The sequence below is a fragment of the Solea solea genome, chromosome 17, assembly GCF_958295425.1.
Source record: "Solea solea chromosome 17, fSolSol10.1, whole genome shotgun sequence".
Classification (NCBI taxonomy): Eukaryota; Metazoa; Chordata; class Actinopteri; order Pleuronectiformes; family Soleidae; genus Solea; species Solea solea.
The window spans coordinates 5,497,458-5,514,884 of NC_081150.1; the positions used below are offsets into that span (position 1 = coordinate 5,497,458).

At 41.4% G+C, this 17,427-nt stretch overlaps 1 protein-coding gene across 8 annotated transcripts in view; it reads right to left on the reverse strand.

Annotated features, from left to right (window-relative positions):
• LOC131443170 (neurexin-3b) overlaps window positions 1-17,427 on the reverse strand; it is a 267,752-nt gene that overhangs the window by 165,036 nt on the left and 85,289 nt on the right. For 4 of the 8 annotated variants that reach the window (XR_009233577.1, XM_058612575.1, XM_058612577.1 and 1 more), the window contains 8 exons: window positions 6,778-6,981; window positions 5,255-5,281; window positions 3,739-3,858; window positions 3,184-3,296; window positions 2,167-2,435; window positions 1,734-1,924; window positions 1,131-1,304; window positions 608-634 (listed from right to left, as the gene is read on the reverse strand). Coding sequence is in view for 7 of the 8 variants with exons in the window: in XM_058612575.1 (XP_058468558.1) it covers window positions 608-634; window positions 1,131-1,304; window positions 1,734-1,924; window positions 2,167-2,435; window positions 3,184-3,296; window positions 3,739-3,858; window positions 5,255-5,281; window positions 6,778-6,981 (1,125 nt within the window). In the remaining variant the exon portion in view is untranslated. The remainder of the gene's footprint in view (window positions 1-607; window positions 635-1,130; window positions 1,305-1,733; window positions 1,925-2,166; window positions 2,436-3,183; window positions 3,297-3,738; window positions 3,859-5,254; window positions 5,282-6,777; window positions 6,982-17,427) is intronic. The other 4 variants (XM_058612579.1, XM_058612578.1, XM_058612576.1 and 1 more) reach the window with 2 other exon arrangements.

Consider the following 17,427-nt stretch of genomic DNA (forward strand, 5'->3'; position numbering starts at 1 on the left):
GAAATCTGAGCCTGCGTTTCAGGGTTGCGGCAGGAAGGAAGGAAGGCGCTCGCTCTCTGATAGAAAAAAAATGATTTTGTTTTAATCAAATAAAAAAAAAAGGAGAGACAGAGATCTGATACATCAGTAGTACGCTGAAAGTGTTTGGATGTGCAGTAACAGCCGAGTACAGAACTCTGCTTTAATCTGCTGCTTTATATGACATGCAGTACATGTGCGATTGCCTTTTTTTTTTCCTGACTTCCATCAGTTCTCTTCTGATCACCTGGCTAACTAATTAACAAGGAAAGGATGGAAACACATTCCCTTTGTATATCTGTCCATCACGTGTGTGTGTGTGTGTGTGTGTGTGTGTAAACTTGTAATAATCTTACACCTTTTATTCCCCTGCGCTCGCCTCATCACTTTTTTTGCCTTCCACCAGTCTCCCTCTTCTTCTCTGTCTCTCTTTTTCTCCTCATACATGTTTTTCTTTTTTTATTCTCAAAGAGCAAGTCACCTCCGTGTAACCTGAGGGACAGGATTGCCATGGTGACACCCACAATGCATTGCACACGGCAGACTTTCAGGCAAGCAGGCCTCCGAGAGGCGGAGTTTAACCCTCTACCTTGCAGGTCGGCTTTGGTGAAACCAACTTTGTTAGCGCGGAAAGAAAATGAACAGAACAGAACACAGCAGAGTGGAAAGGAGTAAAGGTTAGTGAGGGACCGGCATTGTCAGACAAGTGCAGTATGTGCTGTTGATTTGTTGTACAGTGTTTTCTTCATAGTGTGTCCGGACTTCTCTTAATCTTCTGCTGCCCTCTACAGGAGGGCCTGCAACCTACATATATAATTTAGTACAATGATGATCCATCATGTATTAAATTGGTCAATATAGATTTGTTATGTTTAATGTTAACGCAATTAAAAAAACCTTCTTACTTCTAGTTAACTTTCAAAACTATATTATTATATAAATATAATATTATTATTAGAGAAACCAAATGACAAATTTAAACCTCTAATGTCTGGTTAAGAAAAAGGATGAGGATTAACAAATGCTTTAAGGCCTACTGAGGAACCTTCTAATTAGACTAATAAATCTCACAAGGCAGGTCGTGACTCTTGCATGCCACAGGCCATCTGTACCTTCACAGCCACGCTCGATCTGCCCGCTACGGAAAAGAGCGTCATTGATGAGGTCTGGCAGGCGGCCGTTAAGGTCAACCGACGCCAAACAGCCCTGGAAGCCCTCTCGAGAAACCACCAGCTTTGGGAGGTTCTGGTACATGTTGGGTCCGAGACCTCCGATGAACAGGTCACCTGAAGGGAGAAGGGGAGAGAGAGAGTGGGAGAAGCAAATGAGTATGAAAAATGAATTTAAAGATTTAGAAGTTAGACAATATGAGGCTGAATTTCCCCTAGTGAGCCATTTGCATTAAACTTTAAAATCTGATCTCAAATTAACAAATGCATCCAAAAGATTCTTTTAATTTTGACATAAACCTCAATTTAATATGACACTTTATTCAAGATTGAAGTAACTTTAATGTAATGTAATAGAATGACAAACTGAGATTGTTTGTCTCACCAAATGAGATACTTTTATTGAAACAATGTCATTGTATCAGAATCAGAAATGGTAATTGCCATTTATAAATTTAGTTATATATTTTAAATTGGGCCAAAATAGTCTATAGAAAAGTGGGTTACTGGTACTTTTAAATCCCCCCCAAACAACAATAGTGGTACCTTTAAGGTCAAGGTTCTTGGCACCATTGACATTCTGCGTAACTGACTTGGAGTCCACTTTGAGGGTGTGTGTGTTGGAAATGTCGCGAGTGATGACCACATTGTGCCACTGGTTATCATTCAGTGAGTTGTCACTGTTCCCCTTCAGCAGACTTGGGCCATTACCCAGGTCAAAGACATAGTGGATGAACCTGTAAGGGAAGTAGTGGGAGATGAACAGATCAGAGTTTCAGTGAGTTAAACTAATAAAGAAAACAATTGTCCCTGCAACACACATATACTTTTAGAGATTTTGGATCGATAGTTGCTCAGTATTGTTAAATGTATCCTAGCTGAGGAAACCAAATGTCAGCACTGCCATTTTAAATATGTTACCAGCCTCTGGAACACAACCATGACATAAAAACACCACTAAACTGTCTCACTCACTCACCCTTTGACCAATTCGACGGCAATGAAGTCGTTCCCGTCTCCGCTGTTGAAGATGATGAATCCGTCCGACGACGTGGTTTTGAACTGAAAGAAGAGGTGCATTGTGGTATACGCCTGCAGAGTAGCCAGGCCCAGGTAACTGCCCTTTGTCTTGAAAGTAACCGGGTCGGCGATGATGAAGCGCGTGCCAAAGCGGGCGTTGAGCTCGCAGAAGTCGATGTCCCCGTTCTTGCACATGTCGATGTACTGCATGCCGTTAAACTTCAGGCTCTGTGAGGAAGAGTCAGTGACAGGCGGTGTTCAGGAATTGTGCAAAAGACGGAATCATAGTGACTGCAGGGAATGAGCCTTTTGCAAAGGAAAGCAGGGGAAACACAGGTGCTAGTGATCACATTAATGATGCTTCATTGAACTCTTAAAGCTGCAGTGCATAACTTTTGGTGATTTCTGTTGTTAATAATTCTGCCTCTGTTTGGTCTCCATGAACAGACATGATGTAATATGACTGTATACTGTGTTGCAGCACTATCAGACCCGACTGAGGGATCGTTTGTATGTATGAAGTGATAGTGCAGGGGTGGGTGTGGGCAAAAAAGGTTCATTCCGTCACATTGGAGCAGATTTCAGTTCTTTTGTGAGCGCTGGTTGTTGTTTTTTTTAATTCACACTCCAACTTGTTTGCAGCTGTCTTGCTTTACTATGTTGCCTCCATCAATCTTGACATAAAGCAAATCACTTTCTATGTGCGGAGAGGGAATGTTGCCAGGCAACACGAGATCTCAACAGCACAACACTGAGAAACACACAGAGCGTAATAAGCATTGCGTCAACTCGTTTGACAGCGGTTTCAATGTGACCAAATTTGTCTTGGTAAAAAGTTGCACATTACAGCTTTCATTTGATTATTTGATGTGATTTTCCCAACTGTAAATAAGATGCATTCTCATAAATATAAAAGTGTTGCTCTACATCTGGGGATGACTCATCTGTTACCCCATGAATGCATTGCACCTCGTACCTGAAGATGCCCAATGAAGGGCGAGGGAGTAGAAGAAACAAATCGCCTCTCGGTCAAGATGCCCGTCTCCACGTTGTTGAACTCCAGCCGGGTGTGGTCACCTGGCATCTCGCCTAAGATGGAGGAGGAGGGAGAGAGGAGGAGAGACAAGGGATGAAGGGGTTTGAGGAGGAAGAAGCACATGCAACCAAACCTTAACCTTAACCTATCATTCGCCATTGTGTCATCTTTAAGCAAAAACCGTGACTTACAGTAGACACAAGACAATTAGTGCTGTCATTTTCCAATATTGTACAATATATACTGTATATGTTAGAAATAAATCAGTATTTTTTTAAGTATGGAACACATCATGCAGTTTTAATGGCACATATTCCATGTAAGTATCCTTTTAAAATGCAGCTTTTTATTCAGTTTATCAGCTTTAAAATCTTATTTGGCTGAATCCTGATATGGCATACACAATCACCATCACTGTTGAGGGAGAAAATAGTCAATGAAAAGCAAGAAACAAACGACCATGCATGTCACCGGTACGGCGAACAAGTGAAATACCTTCCGCCATGTCATCGTCCACTGTGAGCTTGAAGGTTTTACCGCGACGAAGCACTCGCACCGAGTGCCACTCATTGTCGTTGAGCTTTTGTCCGGCATAAAGAACCTCAGGGCCTTTGCCTGAAGAGGAAGGCAAGTTAGTCAGGAGAAGTAAGGAGAAGCACAAACACAATACAAGCACAAACCCAAAACTAAATTATGAAATTTATATTCTGCAGAAAGTAACAAAACAAAATTGTGGTTCGGATTGGACAACAGAGGAGTCAGAAGACTAATCTCGACTGATGGTGAGCTATAGGACAATCACATGCTGTTACTCAGATAAAGACTCAAACGTCGATGGCAGAGTTTATGGTTAAAACTTAATATAACTGTCTCTTTCTATCTCACTCATTCCCCACTGGGTGATCATTTTGATTCATCCCTCCCAAGATGTTTGGTTGTTTGTGTGTTTTTGGTGTTTTATGGCAGATGACATCCATAAGGGGGCATTACTGCCTCACTGGAGTCCTCTTCTATTTCTCTTCCTCCTGTCTTTCCTGCCTTTTTATCCCTTTTTCATTATTCCTTCTCAAGTTGTCCTTTACAATCAGACCTTTAATTTCACTTTGCATAGATGGACAACCACGAAATATGGTTTTACTGCAACTGCATGTCCAGTCAATAAAACATGTAATTCATAAAACTAACCACTAGAGGGCAATCCAGCCACACTGTTCCCAAAAGGCCAGTGCAGCAAATTCATAGAAATCTGATGAATAATATTGAACGGAGGTTTTAAATTCAGAGAAACAGTATTGTTTTCTCTCTTATTGACTTTCAGACCACAATAAGGATATAATTAAATGTATGATGTTCACGTTGACCCAGCCCTGTAGGAAGTGAAGTGTGTGTGTGTGTGTGTGTGTAGAAGGACATAATGTCAGCGACATTTCACATCTTCTGATGCTTTGGACGTGACAGCTGAGTCACGTTTGTGAGAAATTTCCTGAGGAATGACATTTTATTGACTAGTTTTCAGTGACCGTGAAATTATTTCAGCCTTAATTGAAATATTTTAGTGACAAAAATAAGGTACGGTGACCTAAAGTCTTCGTCCTCTCTGTCTGACCTCCTGCATCCCGAGTCCTTTTACATGAGTAAAAGCATGTTTGCTAACACCACCTGTTTATCTCAAGAAAACACTGCAAATGAGACACACGGCGATATATAATACCCTATAATTGGGGGAAAACAATACAGCCCATAGAGTAGCTATAGGCACTTGGGGAGAGATTAAGAACTAGTAGCCTGAATTAATTTGAAAAAAAAAATGGGCCATTTAGAATCCATAGAGTACATGGGGGTAAAATTTGCATAGCTTTGATCTCTGGCTATTACTTTCTTAGCCTCTTATCAGAGAAATCCTCTTATCAGTCTCCTGCATTCACACATCCCTGCCCTTACATCTAGCACACAGGCTACAATCAAACATTGACTGAAGGAAGAAGGCTGCAGAAGAAGAATGTTGACTTACTGGTGTTACAGTTTATCCTGACACAGTCTAGATGGGGAGGGGAGAATAAGTGACAGATGAAATCGCATCCTTCAAGGTTATAGCTGCAGACATCCAAGAGCAAGAAAAACCACCTTCCGGGGACGGTCACATGATGCCAGCGGCCATTTTAGCCTAGTTGGCCACTGATTCAATATGAATGTACTGATACTGAAAATCCAAACGCTAATAATATTCATTATAATGATAATGTCAGGTTAAATATGACCACAATGTATGCATTTTTATTAAAAGGTATGTATATCCAATAAGTCATTATGGAATTTGGCTACAAATTGTTCAAAATGGTCGCTTGCACTTCAATGGCCACATCGATTTTATAACCCAGCAACTGGAGCCAAATGATTGTACCACTTTCCCACTGTTCCAATGTAATATGGAGCATTTGTAATTCTATTATTAAATACTGTGGCTCGGATTGAAATCTCCGTCCACCGGAGAGCGCTGAATCTGTGTTTGGCAGGTGCGGGTTGAAATCCATGTGACCAGGCTGCTCATGTGCCGTCAACCGCAACAGAAAAGTGGGAGCAAACTGCCTCGAGCCACACAGCACCAACACCTTACAGATGCCTGCAATCAGAGAGGATCCTGTGGGGGATGTGGAAGACACGTGTCCAAAAATTGAACAGCTTAGATCATAATTTGTTTCTGGAGTTTTAGGGAGAAAAGTTTGTAGAAAAAAAAAAAAAGAGAAAGAAACATGGACTATGCATGGACCATATTCCAAAAACTGTATATTGGTATAAAGGCCTGCACTCTGCTTAAACATGACCTCCCATGCCACCATCTGCAGGCGTGCTGTGTGCTGTGGCATCGGGCTGTTTGCCAGATGGGCCGCAGGCTCGGGGGCCTTTGAAGGGGTGAGTGCCATCTTTGAAGGCATGGGAGATGCCAGCTAGACCAAGGGTCACTGATGGCCAGAAAATATCTGCTATCATGAGAAAAACAATAAATAAAAGTTCCACAAGAACAGACTCGTAATGGCAAGAATGCACACAATCAGAGCGGCGCTAAAATGTACAAATGCTTACTTGCAGTTCTGAATAGATGGCTGAATAAAATCTGACATGTTGCTAACTGAATCGATGCATGTCCAAGGACAGTGCCATCTATTGGAGGAACTTTATAACAATAAAAAAAGAATGCTGTGCTTTTTAAAAAAATCTATTTGCACAAAAGAGCATGACTAAAAATGACCTTTCATGTTTTCAGAAGATGTGCCGCAGCGCATGGACAACTTTGTTAAGTGTTAGATTGATGGATATAAAAAAATCTACAAAGACTCAGCATCAAGGCAGAAAGTTCAGGCAAAAACAGTGCATGCAACTACGACGACAAACTAGAAAATGGTTTTAGTATGTGTTAGGTCTGATTTCAAATCTGGACCATGAAGAAAAAAAACAAACAAAAAAAACATTTAAGAAAATATGGCCTCCTCTTGAAGACGAGTGGAGGCGAGCCAACGGGGGCGGTTTATACGATACCTAGGTTGACAGTCAGTTTGACCCTCCCGCTGTCCAGCTCGAGCCGCAACGTGTCTGCCGACTCGCGGGACGTAGCGGCCATGAGCAGACCAAACGCCCGCTGGGACATGAATCGGAGAGAGACGTCCTCGGCCTCGCTGTGCACGACATTTGGCATCACGACCTTCATGTACATGCTGCCGTCAAAGGACAGGATCGAAGACTCTGCAAGAAAGAAAAAAAAAAAAAGAAAGACACAAGTCTTGAAATATTTTTTGATGATTCAAACGTGTGCAAAAACAACAGATCCCGTCATGACGGCATAAAGACGACATACGCTTTCTGACAGCTTTCTTTCATGCTCACCAAAGCTCCTGATAAGATAAAAGCCAACGTGTGATATGAAAACACACAGAGCGATTTAAAGATGAAACCTGCATGCATGCCTTCCCCTCCACAGTTTATCAACACACACACGTATGTCCCACATGCCCAGTTGCAGCTGTATTCATCATCCGCTGACGGACAGTCGGGTGTCTGGGATCTCAGGCTGCTGAAGTGCGCGCATGCTGCTCAGTGTGCAGAAAATTAAATCATCATACAGCTTCCTCATCTGCCTTTTAACTCCCCCACTATAGACGTAGGCTGGCGTCTTTATAATTGTGAAATCTCATTTTGGAAATGTAGAACCAGCGTGGAATATGCGAGTGTATGCTGAGCCAATAAAAAAAAAAAAACAAGCAAAACCAAACAAAAAAAAACAAAAAAACAGGGGAATGTCTGTGTCTAAAAAAGAGACAATAAGTGCACATGCAGGTTTGGACACTGAGTTGGAAAAGGAGGGAGAGAGCCTGAGCCTGTCAGCAGACTTGAAGCCTCTTGGGGAGAGAGCGAAACAGATTAAAAGGGCATCCAAGCATGAAATACCTGTTTTGACACTTCAGCTTTTAAAGAAAAAAATAGCCCCATGGCCTCTGAAAGGCACCACCATTTGGCTGCATGCAGGGGGGAATGTTAAGGCTGTAGGTGAGCAGCACCCAAGAGAGGGGTTGTACCTGTAAATGATGCAGTGTCGCATGTTACACACCCTTCGCTTATTCCTTTCTTGCATGTGCTCTTTTGGAATAAAGTACCATTTCCAGGTGTGGAGAAAATGTTTACTCATGCAAAACACTTTATAAGTACTATTGGATTCTGCTTCACTTAAAGCTGAAGAGTGGGTATTTTACACATAAATAACACCCATTACATCCAAGTCATCGCCAAGTGAGTTCACACAGTGCTGATTAAGCCCATCAGCAACAAGAAAGTCTCTCTGTATTTGGCAGTGTATTGCAGTTCTAAATCTGGCGACTGTCAACCGGCAAGTTTGCCAGAGCAGGAGATTGAAGCGAAAGCAGCGACAGATACAGAGATGGATACAGTGACAATGAGAAGGAAGTGGGCACTGTAACAAGGGGGAGCTAACCCTCTCAGTTGTATGTGTTGCCCCTTGCCCCATGTAACTATAATGTAAAACTGTGTAGATAAAGCATGTCACTTTCTTCAACTCTCACTTTTTCTAATTAGAAAAAAGTCAAAGTCGTTGTACCCTTTATCATCTCTGTTCCTCTAATTAGGAACATCCATCCATCTTCTACTGCTGCTTTATCCTCCACATGAGGGTCACTGGTGCCAATCCTAGCTGACAAGGCGGGATACAACCTGGACAGGTTGCCAATCCATCACAGGGCCACATAGAGACAAATAACCATTCACTCTTACATTCACACCTATGGCCAATTTAGTGTGTCCAATTTAGCTAATCCCCAAATCTGCATGTTTTTGGATTATGGAGGAAACTGGAGAACACAGAGAAACGCTCTCTGTTTGTGGAGATGCCCCCTGGTGGCAATACATTTGTACTCCCACATCGGCGGCCTTGGGAGAACCAGATGACTACAGTGCGTACACTTTTCATGTACATGTCTATTGGAGAAACAACAAGTATTTTTACATGATTTTGATAGACAGAACATCAGTAATGACTGAAATTATTGCTCTGCTTGGTTGTAAATAGCTACATCGTGCTCACAGAAACAGCAGAACCATTACTCCAACATCTGAGGCTATCAACACATTTTATTTCATCAAAAATGTTGACTCTCAGTTTTTTTTTTTTTAGTCCTAGAGCCAAATCTTAGCAAGTGTCCATGACAATTTTCTGATGCCTCAGACAAAAAAAGGCAAAATTACAGACTTGAAAAGAGAGCAATCAACAGTGCTGTGACTTCCCCTGGCTGTACAGCGACACAGAAAGAAGAGAAGGCACTGCTTGGTTTCTGTAAACTGTTACAAGTGTGTTATGTAACGGTTACTTTTTAAATATAAAATTCTTGTTTTGCAAATGTGGAAATTTTTTGCTGTATTCAACAGTAATTACTCTCGGCACCAGAAGATGCTGACAACAAATGAGCTTGGCTGGTTGCAGAATTCTAACTAGCGTGAGGTCACGGAACCATTCGTTTTACAAGGGAAAGTGCTCCGCTTACAAAACAAGAAAATCCCACATTTGTCTGTGTTGCTTTGAGGGCTGTTGTTGAACAAGCTGCCGACTGTGTGGGTACAGTAGCCTGGAGGATAATGAAACCTCGACTCGCTACTGTTCTACTCAATTTCAAATTGCACAGGCTCTGTCTCTCTTCATGTCTCTCAAGGTGTCCCTCTCCCACAGACACACATTTAACCAAAGAAACATAGCCGGCTCACAGATGGATCCTCTAACTGACAGAGACGCGTATTGATTTGTGAGCCGGGTCAAGTCCCGGGCTAAAAGACAAAGAAAAACATGATGAGAGTCAACCGGCAGCTCAGAAAACTCAAAGCGAGAAGGGAGGACATGAAAAGGACACCGTAAAATAAAGTGCAACGTCCACTCTGATGATCGAAGTGGGATGAAAAAAGTGTTGGAACACGTTGAAATAATAAAGTACTAGAAGAAAGTGTGAGATTTTCTGAATTTGAATATTTCAAATTGCATAAATTCAAAACAAATCAAATACAGTGGCACTGGCTGTAAAACCTCTGATAAACAGCTCATTTCAGTTTACTTCCCTGCTCCACGGTCAGAACCACAGCGTTGCTTTTTAAGTAAGCCATAATTTAATGGAAGCCAATATTCGAGGCCTGTGTTTGTGCACAGAATCCTTTTAGGGGGCAAAGTAGTCCCTGTCATGTCTGGCTGTCATCAGTCAGCCTCAGCCGGGACCCGCTGTGTTGTAGTCAAATGGATTTTTATTGTATTAGAAAGGAGAAAGGTATTTTTTTTTTGTTTGACTGCAAACTGATTTATATGATTTTGAGTCTGTACGCTTTTAAGTGACCCATAAAAAACACATTTAGAAAAAAAAAAACTGACGGAAAGCTGAGTTTATTCTGATGCTGTCCACCCACTGCTTTTAGAACAACTGAAGCACACGTCTTACATTTAAATAGTCAAGGAGTGATTGACAGGACAGAATCAACACAGTATGCCTCCTCAACATGTAGTCAAAACTAGACGAGTACTCCATAAGTAATGGGAATCCTGTTAAACAGTAAAAAAAAAATAACAATAATTGCAAAGAAATGGATTTGGAGACTAAATACTAATAATGATATATAATTTAAATTAAATGTTCTAGTAACACAATTACATGGTTTGCAGTAACCTTGGCTTAGTCATACTGAGATGATCTATTATAAGTTACAATACTATTAGAATCACAATTAAAATCAGTGTGTGTACATATCCAGTAATTATGGTAATATCAGAAGTCAGCATGACTACACAGGCCAGTGGTGCAACTCACACAGGGAGTCAGACAATAAGGTTGCAACCACATTTGGAGGCGAAATTTAAAGTAATAAAATTGTTTATCGCACAGAGAAATGTGTGGCAGGTGAAATAAAAAAAAGTTGGTCTGTTAACTCAATCTCCCCTGCATGTTAGCTTCGCCTAACCCCAAAGACGGGGGTACAAAGGACAGACTATTAAAAAAGGATAAGTTCATATTTTTATTTGATCTCTGCTTCGCTTGTTGTCTCGTCTTTCTTGTGACGGTGTAGCGCACCAGCGTAACTTCACTGTAACTTCATCACTGAATACCAACAAAGAAGTGGAGGAGGAAGCTGAGCTAAAGCATTTAACATCACTCTCTGCAAACAGTGCGATTAAAACCATTCATATAGGGTACAGATATTGCCAGTGATTGCACTCCAACACTACAGCGATGAAACTTCACACACACACACACACACACACACACACACACACACACACACACACACACACACACACACACACACACACACACACACACACACGGCTGCAGTCTTTGTAACTTAAGCGATATATCAGCAGCTATAAGGAAGTCATTTCAGATGGTAATTATGCCGCTTTTTGTCGGTCCGTCCATGTGAATGCATTTGTGTATGTGTGTGTGTGTGTTTTCCAGCAAGTGCCGCACTTTACATAATTAGCAGTCCAATTGAAGCATAAGATGGAGGAGGAGGAAAGCTATTAAGGGAGAAGCTTCACAAATATTCACAGTGCAGAGGGGAGAGGAGACCAGTTTATGCTCCTCGGCACATGCGCAATCTTCCTCTCCCTCTATCTCTCCGTGTGCATTCCCATTACTCGCCTCGGCTGTGGAGGATTATCTAATCTTTTCTTTTTTTTTCTCCCCCAAACGGAGTGACAATTCTTTGTTTTTATAAGCAAACAAAAAGGGGCCTTGATTGTCACTGTAGTGTTTTGTGTGAATACACACAGACACACACACACACACACTCTCAAACAGGGTTGTACAGCAGCTGTCAAACAACTTTTAAAGTTCAAAAATCTCATCCTGACAGACGGCGATACAAATCTTACAAGCACTAAGTGTGCCTTTGCCTGTGTGTACGCGTTTGTGCAGTGTGTGCTCACAATACGGCGGTGGGAAGGAGATGCCTGCACACAACAGAGGAGACTATTTGCTGCCAACAGTAATCCTCACCACATGATTCACTCTGGAGACACACGCACTCGCACACTGAGGCACGCACGCTGAAGGGCACAGCCGCACACACACACACACACACACACACGCATTAAAAAACAACTAAATAGTTAATAATAATATTGTGAAATCACAATATCGCAAAAAAAACCACTACTTTTAAATCCATATATCAGTTAAACCGTGCAGAACCCAGGTGAAAGAAAACCACTTTAATGAGACATGGAGCAGCAAAGAAAAAAAAAAATTTTTTTTAATTTATCAGCTCTATAGACATGTTAATAATCTTCCTCCCACACAGCTTCATTCAGTCCTTTCAATGGTGTGAGGCTGATGAAGTTGTGACTGTGCGGGTTTGGTAAAATGCAAATCAATCCCGAACTTAATTCACCATGCACTCTCAAGTGTGCCTCTCAAAATAGGGGGCAAATATGTGTCTGTATAATTACTCCATGCATTTTACATGCTGCTCTAAATGTCAACGTGTATTAGGTTAGAAGATATGAGGTTTTTTACCATTTCTGGGCAGCTACAAACAATCCTTCCCACTTCTGATATACTCTAACAGAGACAGCTACTGTAGATTAGCATTCATTTGTTCACATTCATGTGGCTTGCTCCGAGGTAAGAAATCTCCCCTTTTTTAATATTTTCCTGTGGTAACTCGAGCCAGGTTTGACAAATGGTGCGCAACACTTTGAAGGACGACATCACCTGCAGACAGACAAACTAAAAGAGGTCAGTTCACTCATGGGGATGACCAGATACTCCGTCCAACTCGACCCTAAGCAGGTCGAGATAAATTTATCAGGACATTTAAAAAAATTGCACAGGGTTTTGTAGCGCTGGTATGAAAACAGTAAGCGGTTTTGTGCGCCGGACATATTGAACGGGATTTACTCATGGATCAGGTAAATCCCCGGAGCTTTATCAACATGTGACAGATACGAGTGCGACAAGCCTCTGCACATTAAATTTCAAGTATGATTTTGTAATGGACATCATATTCTTGCTGTATTCTAGGTCAGGGACACCACAATGACTACATCATTCCCAGCACTTTTGTTGGGCTTAAACCCCGCTGCTGGTGGAAATCACGGAAAGGCATTTCTCAACCGCGGCTCCGGCAGCAGCTTACAGCCGCCTTAAAATGGATTATTCAAAGCCAAGCGGCGGCGTTTGACCCCAAGGATGCTGAAGTTGTGATAAGTGACAGCTTGTGATGATTTATGGGTGTAATACTCCCGCTTAATGGGTAGTTACACACACGGGTCACTGTGTGCGTAAACAAATACACACACATACGACACAACAATTTGCACACCATAAATACCTGTGCATAACCTTAACCACTCTCTAAATGACACAAGTGAAGATAAGATCTAGCTTTAGTCAGTACATTTCCATGCATGACTTAAGGTCGAGATGTTTGATTCTGCTACTCAATGTGCTAATAGGCCCCTTGTCAGCTTCCTGCAGCATTGACCTACTACACCACAGACTTAAACAACTTTAGCTGGCGGCTACTTTGTGCCGTGTCAAGTGCCATTCTTTGTCGGTCTTCAAAATATTAAATTCTCCAAAACACAGAGTGTAAATTTGGTCTCTTTGTCTGTAATAAAGGTGCTGCGTGAATGTGTGAGTGAATTTGTGAAGGGCAAAAACTGTTAGCGTGAAGCAGCTTGGAGTGGTCATCAAGACAAGGAAAGTGCTTTATAAAAAACTGACCATTTACCGGCTCCTTCTATTATTTCCAGGTCAAAGCCTGGAGGCAGGAGCTGGGCCAGTTTTGCATATAAATGCAAAATTAAGTGGACTATTATTTGGATGTGTTATGTGGAAAGTCCGACTTTGAGAAATTCAATTTAGTGAAATGTCATTTGGACTAACAGGTTTACATTGATTTAGTCAGACTAACTCAATAATTATGATTATGTAAACATACCCACTGTTGAAGTTGGAGTGGAAATACCCAGGGTGGCACTGAAGGCAACTAGAGGGTCCCTTGGACTAAACACCTTGGGGCACACAGACTTGACCAGAGGCTCACTTCAAGGTCAAAAAAGGGTAATTGAAGGGACAGGCAGGTTGTGACTTGGGGCAAAGGTGAAGGTTGGACATGTTCTATTAGAACAGGGGGTGATGAACAATTTTTCCTTTCAAGGATCATTTAAATTTTATAACATCTGTCTAGAGCCATACTAAATTATTGAACACATATCACACTAACCCCCTAATGGGATGGCTGGAGCTGCTTCTCTTTCAGCTGACTGCTGTCAATTGATACTGATGATGTTGTTGCTATACTTGCAGTTGGTTTTGGCCAAAACAGCCGTCGGCCGTGTCATGCATGGCTTGCAGAAACAGTCATTTGTCCCTCGTATCAAGTATTTGTTTCGCAGAAAAACTGGAAATGTCTCATGATATTCAATATTTGTAATCCCAGCCCCTCTAGATCAGTTCTTGCAACAAACACCTCGAGCGAGTCCAGCAGCTCCACAGTGGCAACGAGCCTCTTTCATGCAGATTTTTTTCTGCATTAGGTTGCAGCTTTGTAGCTATTAGCCTACTCTCCACAAAGTTGCCCGCCTCCATTCTTCTCTATCTTTTCTGGGTCACCTCTTTAACAGCGTATTCATGAATTGCCTTTTGTGGGACATGGATGTTCCCCTCACCCCTGCAGGATGACCATTCTTACAAACTTTTGTACTTAAAGTCAATAACTATATATAATGCAGGTGAAAAGTAATACATTCTGCAACTTCTAAAGACCAGGGGTATTTTCTCCTGGGACAATGTGTTGATAAAATTTTGATTTATGTTTTTGCCCTTGCGGAGTATTTCCCAGCTGGAGTGTGCTTTCTGTTTCTGCATCTGCTATGGGTTGATAAAGACGGTACATCAGTAGGAATATCAAAATGTTTGTGCTTGGTGATGTTTTTAGTTTTTTTTCCTTCAAATAAGTATAAATGTGCTTAAATATACAAAGATCATCTGATGAGCAGAGGATCTTTGTATTGTATTGTATTTCTACAGTGGGTGGGGTGAGTGAGAGGGTGTATGTGTGGCTAACACATTCACTTCTCGCCGTAACTGTAAAAAAAAAAAAACAGCATTACTGTATATATTGAAGTAAAAAATGCAATGTTGGAAATAGTGTGGGAGAGAATCAGGCACTTTTCCTGTGGGCTTTCCTTTTATTTGGCTTCTCTAGAAATCAGGAAACTCGACTTGTGCTTTATACCAGGAGAACTTTGATCTGCCTCATTTGCAGCAACGTGTTCAACAAATGGAACAGGCTCATATTGCTGTAAAACTCCTCCATATCTGGTACACCGAGCCGTGCTCTCCTGTGTTTAATCCGGTGAGTATGCAAATGAAATGCAGCTTCAGTTCAGCTGTCGCAAACTTTACGTCACAAACTTTCAACGAACGCAGCCCTGTCCTTGAAACAACACTGCAATGGGAGATGGAGAAACAAACCGGTGAACCACAGCTCCATCGGGGGGCAGCAAAGTCAAGGACAGTAAATACCATCTTATTTGAGCTTTTAGGACATGAGAAGGGTGGAAACTGAAGTAAGGGGTCGGAAGACAGGAGGCGAGCGACATGAGGAAAAGGCAAAATAAGAGACGTGTCAAGAAATATATATATATATATATATATATATATATATATATATATATATATATATATATATATATATATATATATATATACACATATACACATATACACACACATACATTTTATTTAATTTTTTTATCATAAAATCAGATAAAAATCAGTGAGTCCCTCTCGTAACTCTCGTCCTGCTGCCAGAAGAGCTTTGGAGACTTGTCAATTTCTCAGATGGCCAAACACAGAAGGCTTGATTTCCTTTTGATTTTCCTATGTGCTCTCTGTCTTGCTGTAGAGAGTCTGTGTGTGCGTGTGTGTGCGTGTGTGTGTGTGTGTGTGTGAGAGTGTGCAAAAACATGCATCTAAAAGAAGACTGAAATGAGACACGACTCAAAACGGAGGGGACGATGGATGCAGCACTTTTCTATATGCTTTCCTCTCTCTTCAGCTCAACGTGCTACCGTGAGAGTCAGGGTTTACATAACCCAGCACAGCTCCTAAGCACACATTTAATTACAAATGGGGATTAGGGAGCAACAGCATAATGTTCCAAGCAGCGGGAAAAAAAACAAAAAACGGAAACAAACATCTTTTATAAAGGGCAGGAGGATGAGTTTCTTCTCACGGGTAAACAATGTCAGGCAAATCTCAGTCTCTCTCTACAGCCTCTCCGGCAATTTTTAACAATTCAGTCAACAGTTACAGTTTTCTCCGTCTCCACATACAGCTCTCCACTCCAACCTCAGCCCTTCCTTGTTCCTTTCATTTCCAGGCACTGTATAAATATTTGGAGCCGAGTTGCGTCAGACACCACTGCCACAGTGTTCCACTCAGGAGGACTGTCAACTCACAATGAGTCTGTTTCCTGGCACCGCAGACAGGAAACACCATCTTTAATGGCAGGCAACTCCAATCTCCCCAGTAGGAGACAAGAGGAGAGGACATTTCACTCTATATTTGCTCTGTATGCGTTCAGGGAAATAACCTCGGCTGGTGTCCTCGAGAAATTAAAATTCATTGGACATGACCTCCAATCACTTATAGGACAACTTCTCTGGAAAACTATCATCTCAGTAAATGGAAAGAGAAAATATGAGGATAGTGAAAATATGATGAATCAATTGCTGTGAGGGGAGATAATAAGGAAAAAAAATAATTCTGTATGACCCAATGCAGAATTGGCTGTGGGGAAAAAAAGGTGCACGCTTGATAATGCAGAAGATACAAAACTCATTATTCTGCAGAATTCAATGATTGTTCAACAGCAACTGGAGCAAAGCTGAGATGTGAAGTGAATAGAGGCCTGTTTTTTTTCATTGTTAACTGAGAGATGCTCTTTTTTTTTCCAGATGCAGGCCCAGGCATTTTCTACAAATAGCACAGCACATTTCATCTTCAAATGAAAGAAGATTTATTTAGCATGCTACCTTAGGCTGCGAAAGCGCTCCAAAACAGTGAAGCTACATAGGCGAGTGGGGATCCAGATCTGAGAATACTACACAATTATTATAATACTACTCTTATTAATGGAGTGCAGCTAAAATCAGCTTCACTGAGGACGACATGTTTTTGGTCTGTGTCTGTGAGCAGCATAATTGAAAGGGCTGTACGTAGAAGAAAACTAAGAAGAAATGATTTGATTTTGGTGATGATCAGGATGAAAATGTGTATCCAGTAGTTTTAAAAAAACAAACAATTATTAACCTTGTAAAACAGGGGAGTGTATTGACAGTGAGGAAAACATGGTGGAGGTGTTTGCTCTCCGTGCGCTTCCTCTAGTTGCAGTTGTTATCATAAACGACATTATTACACCTATAATGTCACTGTCATTATTGTCATCATCTAAAAGTGATTGATTAGCGGCAGCAGCAGACTTCTTCTTTCTCCTCCTCTCCTTTCTTCCTCATTTCTTGCCCACACAACATTTAGCCTTAGATATAAACTAAATAAAACAACATGTGGCAAAACGCTAAAGAGCGGAGCAACACGCTCATTTACGTGCACGGACGGAATATTCTAACAATCTATG